Source organism: Gossypium arboreum, chromosome 1 (assembly GCF_025698485.1).
Source record: "Gossypium arboreum isolate Shixiya-1 chromosome 1, ASM2569848v2, whole genome shotgun sequence".
Lineage (NCBI taxonomy): Eukaryota > Viridiplantae > Streptophyta > Magnoliopsida > Malvales > Malvaceae > Gossypium > Gossypium arboreum.
The window spans coordinates 115118346-115125456 of NC_069070.1; the positions used below are offsets into that span (position 1 = coordinate 115118346).

At 42.9% G+C, this 7111-nt stretch overlaps 1 protein-coding gene across 1 annotated transcript; it reads right to left on the bottom strand.

The window, feature by feature from the left end:
• Nucleotides 1-2367: 2367 nt before the first annotated feature.
• On the bottom strand, nt 2368-5096 carry LOC108481656 (uncharacterized). Its single transcript, XM_017784761.1, has 6 exons — nt 4977-5096; nt 4664-4863; nt 4476-4569; nt 3963-4428; nt 3592-3833; nt 2368-2547 (listed from the first exon to the last, which is right to left on the bottom strand). The coding sequence occupies exons 1-6, from the start codon at nt 5094-5096 to the stop codon at nt 2368-2370; spliced, it is 1302 nt and encodes a 433-aa protein (XP_017640250.1).
• Nucleotides 5097-7111: the final 2015 nt, after the last annotated feature.

Below are 7111 nucleotides of genomic sequence, written 5' to 3' on the forward strand. Positions count from 1 at the left end.
ATTGATACTCTATCAAAACCCCACCTTCGATCGAGACGAAGAACTTTGCACCCTTAAAACAGTAATGGCTGATCTCTAGCCCCTTGACCACCACCTAAAAACCAACCGAAACCCCTCTTAATCAATATTCAAAGAAAGAGCAATTTAAGGCTAAATGAAGACCAAAACTTATCGTACGCGTAAACTATGTTGTGCAACCAATACGAGTTGGAACAAAATTGAGAATAGTAAAGGAAGAGAAAGGTAAATTTTGGCAAAAGGGAGGGGAAATCAAAGGAAAAATTCGTCAGGGTTGGGGGAAAACGAAATGTCAGAAGATGAGCTTAACCCCCAATCCATTACCCCCACAATATCCTCTCAACAACTAGCCACTATCAGTATTTCACCTCCCCTCAAACTCTTCTCCATGCCTAGTACATCCAAAAGCAAAAATATATTACATTCATCGTTTCCACTAAAATTCAAACACAGGACCTCCATCACTCCAACACTCCACTTAACTACCAGACTAGCAGGCCCATTTTAATTTGTTTTTGCAAACAATAAATATAAGCCTATTGACTAGGGGTAGGGCTTTAGTCTTAAAAATACAAAATTTTCCCAAGCTAAGGCTTGAACTTGAGACCTCACACACACACAAAACACTTAACCCCTGAAGTAGATACACAATTGTGTCATATTTAATCAAAACATAAATTAAAACTTGGGGCGTTACAATTCTACCCTCTAAAAGAAAATTTTGCACTCAAAATTTTACCTATTCAGAAAAAGTGAGGATACTGCTGACGCATCAAATCTTTCGACTCCCAAATGGCCTCCTCAGCGCTATGATTCCGCCAGAGCACTTTCATTAAGGGAATAGATTTCCTTCATAGTATCTTAATGTCGTGATCTAGAATCTGAACTGGCTCGTCCTCAAATGTTAGATCTGGCCTAACCTCAATTTGCTCCATAGAAACTATATGCGTGGGATTAGAACGGTAGCATCTCAACATCGAGACATGGAACACATCGTGAATGCGGTCTAGCTCTAAAGGTAACTCTAACTGATAAGCGATTAGTCCCACTTGTTTCATAATTTGGTACGGCCCAATAAACCGAGGGTTCAACTTGCCCTTGCGACCAAACCTCAGAATCTTCTTCCATGGCGAGACCTTAAGGAAAACAATGTCTGCCACGAAAAATTCTATCTCTCGATGCTTCAGATCTGCATAGGACTTCAGCCTATCGGAAGCCTCTTTTAGACGATCCCGAATCAAACAGACCTTGTCCTCAGTTTCAGAAACCAACTCCAGACCCAGAATACGTTGCTCACCTAGCTCAGTCCAGTATGAGGGAGTGTGACACTTACGACCATACAGTGCTTCGTAAGGTCCTACCTAGACGCTAGATTGCAAATAGTCCTCCCAACTGCCTCGAAATTCAATCACACAACTTCTCAACATATCCTCCAGTATCTGAATCACCTTCTCCGGCTGACTATCTGTCTGAGGATGGAAAGCAGTACTGAAGTCTAACCTCGTACCTAGAGCCTCATGTAGCTTCTTCTAGAACCGAGACGTGAAACGAGGATCCCTGTTGGAAATGATTAAGACAGGTACCCCATGCAACCTCACTATTTCAGTAATAAAGAGCTTGGCCAATTTTTACAGAGAAAAGACTATCCTTCTTAGTAGGTGTTAGAGGCAACCCACTAACGAAATCCATCGTTACTCACTTCTATTTCTACATCAGTATCTTAATCGGCTACAGTAAACCCGAAGGTAACTGATGCTCAGCCTTAACCTGCTAATAAGTCAGACAGCGAGCCATGAAGTCAGTAACTTCACACTTCAACCCTAGCCACCAATACAACTCTCGGAGATCTCAGTACATTTTATTCCCACCAGGATGCATAGCATAAGGGCTACTATGCGTTTCCCTCAGAATCAACTGTCTCAAGTCCTCATGATTCGGCACACAAATCTGACCGAGGAAATATAATTCCCCCTCACTGTTAATCCCAAAATCAGTAGTAACACCACTCTCAACCGGATGGAAACACAATTCAAAAGACTTATCCCCTATCTGTTTACTTCTGGTCTGCTCAATCCATGTCGATTTTACCTGAAGTTCTGCCAACAGACTTCCATCGTCGAATAAACTTAGTCGAGCGAACATCGCTCTCAGGTCGGTCATAGCCCTGAGGCTTAATACGTCGGCCACCACATTGGACTTACTAGGGTGGTACTCGATGGTGCAATCATAATCCTTAAGCAGCTCAACCCATTTACGCTGCCTAAGATTCAACTCCTTCTAGGTAAGGAGATATTTGAGACTTTTGTGATCAGTATATATAGTACACTTCTCACCGTACATGTAATGCCTCTAGATTTTTAGAGCGAAGATAACTGCTGCCAACTCCAAATCGTGCATCGGATAGTTAGCCTCATGAGTTTTGAGCTGACGAGATGCATAAGCAACCAACTTTCTGTCTTGCATCAGAATACAACCCAGACCCACATGTGACGCATCACTGTATACCACGAAGTCCTTACCGAGCTCAAGCTGTATCAAAATAGGAGCTTGAGTCAGAACAGTCTTAAGCTTATAAAAAATCTCCTACTGTGCATCAGTCTAAACAAAAGGAACTCCCTTACGTAGCAATTTAATCATCGGAGCCGCGAGCAAAGAGAACCCTTCTACAAAGCGTTGATAATACCCTGTCAGCCTCAGAAAGCTACGAATTTTACGATGATCTACTCGGATCCCCTCAGCAGAAACAATGTGACCTAAAAAGGTTACTTTCTGAAGCTAGAACTCACACTTACTGAACTTCGCATATTACTATTTCTTTTACAGAATCTATAATACCACTTTCAGATGCTCATCGGGCTCGTCTTTCGGCTTAAAATACATCAAAATATCATTGATGAACACCACCACAAACCAATCCAGATAGGGCTGGAACACTCAGTTCATCAAGTTTATAAATGTCGTTGGTGCATTAGTCAAACCAAAGGGCATAACTGATGATATCCTGATCGTAAATCAATCTTAAAAAAATAGAAGCCCCTCTAAATTGGTCGAATAAGTCATCTATTCTCGGAAGTGGGTACTTATTCTTGATCGTTAGCTTGTTCAGCTGTCGATAATCGATGCAAATCCTCATTGTCCCATCTTTCTTCTCTACAAATAGAACAGGTGCTCCCTACGGAGACACACTGGGACAAATAAACCCTCGATCCAATAATTCTTAAATCTGAGCCTTAAGCTCCATGAGCTCCTTCGGGGCCATTCAGTAGGGCGCAATAGACACCGAATCTGTACCCGGAATAAGCTCGTTCCCAAATTTTACGTCCCAGCTCAGAGGTAAACCCTGTAGTTCCTCAGGAAAAACATCTGAAAAGTCCCTCAAGGTTCTGATCTCCTTAACCAAAGATTCCTCAAATCAAAAACACTGATGTAGGCCAAAAATGCCTGACATCCTTTCCGAACCAACTTTTCCGCCACCAACGTAGAAATTACATTAGCCAGATAACTAATCACAACTACCTTATTATCCTACTCGGTCCTTAAAATGACCCTCTTAGTCGCACAGTCCAGACTCACTCGGTGCTTGACTAGCCAGTCCATACCCAGAATTAAGTCGAACTCCTCAAATGGAAGCTCCATCAGATCAACAAGAAATACTGCCCCCTGAACCTCTAACAAAACGTCTCTATACAGTTTACTCACTCGGATACACTGCCCTAACGGGCTCACCACGGTTACCTCACTAGAAGTACTCTCAACTGGAATCCCCAAGGTTTTAGACACATTACTAGCTACATATGAGTGTGTAGAGCCTATGTCTATCAATGCCAAATAAGGTACATTAAATATTAAAAACGTACCTGTGATGACGTCCGGAGCATCTTGGTCCTCACGGCGATGAGCAACATAAACCAGTACAGGCTACCTCGCCTCAGTCGGTCTAGCACCTTTGTCTAGTGCTCTCTGTCCTCGGCCCATACTGTTACCGCCCCTGGCTTGACCTCGGTCTCTATATGGCTGCTGAACTACTCTCGGTGGTTGTAAAATACCAGAACCTAGAGCTTGCACCTGATTAGTTCTCAATGGACAATCCCGAACACGGTGCTCAGTTGACCCACATCTCAAGCACCTCCCAATAGTCCTCCAACACTCGTCCGGATGGCATCTACCACAGTGCCCACACAATGTCACCCTAGTAGGTGCAACCGGAGGCCCAACTCTCACTGGCCCATCACACCTAGCCTTTTTCTTAGGCCTCATCCCCGAACTCGAGGGCTCCAAATCCCCCTTACTCTTCCTTCCGTCTCGGTTTTGGTGCTCAGTGCGCTTTACCTCTTCAGCAATCTTCGCCTTCTCTACTAGAGTAGAAAAATCACGTCCCTTTGCGAAGCTATCAAAACTTGCAAACTGTCCCTGAGGCCATCCTCAAATCAGACACAGCGCTCACACTCAGTTGCCACCATGCCTTTCGTATAACGGCTCAATCTCAAGAACTCAGCCTCATACTCGGCCACTAAACGGTCTCCCAGAGTAAGATTAAAGAACTCACGCCTCCTGGCACCAATGTAGCTAGCCCCACATACTTACCTTGGAACGAAGTCTTAAAATAATCCCAAGTCAATCGGTCAGGCTGAGTGCCCTCCTTAACCGTGAGCCACCACTAGTATGCCTCGTCACGAAATAGAGAAATAGCCCTTTAAGCTTTTGCTCAGTAGTGAAGTCCAAGTCGTCCATAATTCTTCTTGTGGCCTCTATCCAATACTCGGCCACATTAGGGGCGACTCCAGCGACACCCTTGAAAATCTCAGCCCCGTTGTACCGAAGCCGTTTCATAACCGACCCACGGTCCTAGGGTCCAGTTTTAGGCCCAATAACCCTCTCTAAAATTCGCAGTATGGCTTGGGACAGTGCGTCGTCCTCAGCGCACGATCTCAAGACCTAGTCTCTATCACAGGTGATACCGGTGTCTCACTAGTATCAAAGTTATACAGATTCCTAGATAATAAGGACCCCGTTTGAGCCCTTCTACGGCCTCTGCCACAGTCTCTAGTACCCCGTCTACGAGTACCACGTACGCTCATCGTAAATTGCGGTATTAATCTATATTAACAATTTTATGCCTTAATTAATAGTTCTGAAATTTTATTAACAGATATTTTATATAGTACAATATCAGAATACTCAGAGTCAGTTATAGTGAGTAATGGTCCCACTATAGTTTTTATTTTACACTACCTAGAGTGTTTTCAATGTAATACACTACCTAAAGTAGCTTCAGTATATTCTAATCATACTTTCAGACAATTCTAAAAAGAGTTTTAGAAGCTTACAGGATCGGCGTCGGAGACTCGGCGTACCACATACTTATTCAAAAAAAAATTCAAATTATTTACAAATTATTTCCTTAAAGCCAATCTTTAAAACTCAAATCCACAGCCGAGTTTTGCAACCTGGCTCTAATACCACTAAATTTAACACTCCAAACCCAGCCTAGACATTAAGGCCGAATATGATGATGCCACATGATAGTGTGTTAAAAACTAAGTTGTTGCGATAAAACCATTCTTATGTGTTGACTTTTGTTATCTCTAAAATCATTTACTTAATTAATTGATTATTTTAAAACATAAGTTCGTTGTGGAAGCTTTAGCAATTAATTGTTTTGAGCAAAAATAATTCATTTCATGGAAAACCTTCATTGATAGGAAAATTCATATTTTGTTAAGTTTGAAGCTAAAAAAAAAACTCGTAAATCATTTAAGTCTTTCCAAAGCTTAAGCAACAGTCCATAAAGTCCAATTACATAAACATTTCCCATAATCAATAAATCCATAAACGAGAGAAAAATAGTTTAAATACGTGTGGCCACCGTCGAGTCCTCCGTCGCGCTGATCCATCAAGTCTGGGGATTACATGTAGAATTAAACAGAAAATGGTGAGTTTTTACAACTCAATGTGTAATCCTCACAGAAACCATGCACATAACGTTACATCAGAAATCAGTCCTTTAAATATACAATTCGGGCCTCAGCCCATTACAGAATTAGTGTGAGCCTTAGCCCACTCAGATATGGAATCAGATACAAAATAGGGCCTTATCCCATCTCAAATATGTCACGTAGAACAGAACAGAATAACAGAGTCCTACCCACCAGCCTCTATACACCAACTCCGTCCAACCCTACACACCATGTGGGGATAAAATCAACCCACCCATCCCTACACACCAGGCTATACCGAAGTGCGGCACATAATCAGATAATTGCTGCGAAGCTGCCAGATATTAGGCTTAAGAGCCTTTCAGAATACTTCCTCCAAATAATACCAACCCAACCCCGATGCAATACAACATACAGATATGTCATGCTAATATGCAATTTAGCAGATCATACATTTAAATCGGAATACATGCTAAGTGTAACATGCTAAACAAATTTATCTCATAATCAGATCATGTAATTAAGGGACATAGTACTTTTGCCGACCCTATAGTAGGTCCCAGTCGACTTGGGCGACCCGAGCAACCTTACAGAGTATTTCAGAAAAATGGGCTTACACGCCCATATGGCCTGCCCGTGTGGGCCCACACACCCGTGTAGCCCACACTGCCCAAATTGGCCTTGGCCGTGTGGATTACACGACCTGGCCCAAAATCTTACTCCCGTGTGGTTCACTCATGTGGTCCACATGCTCGTGTGGCCCAGATGGCCCAATAGGTCTAGCCCATGTCTTGTACACGACCTCACTAGTCGTCACACGGCCGCATCATGCACCCATTTATTTAGCTCACGGCCTGGCTCGTCGATCACACGCCTGTGCACTACTATACGGCCTACCACACGGGCGACCACATGCCCATGTAACGTCAACAGAATCGTTTTTTGGCTTTCACTGATTCTCATTTTCTGTGCTTTCGGGTACACACCTGTGTCAATATTGATGCCTAAACACTCCCGAGTACTCTAGTCCCTAAAATCGACAATCCAAAGCCCAATTTCAGTCACTTAAATCGTCTTTCAATCAAAAACATAATGATAGTGACCATCGATACTCTATCAAACCCTCACATTCGATCGAGACAAAGAACTTCGCACCC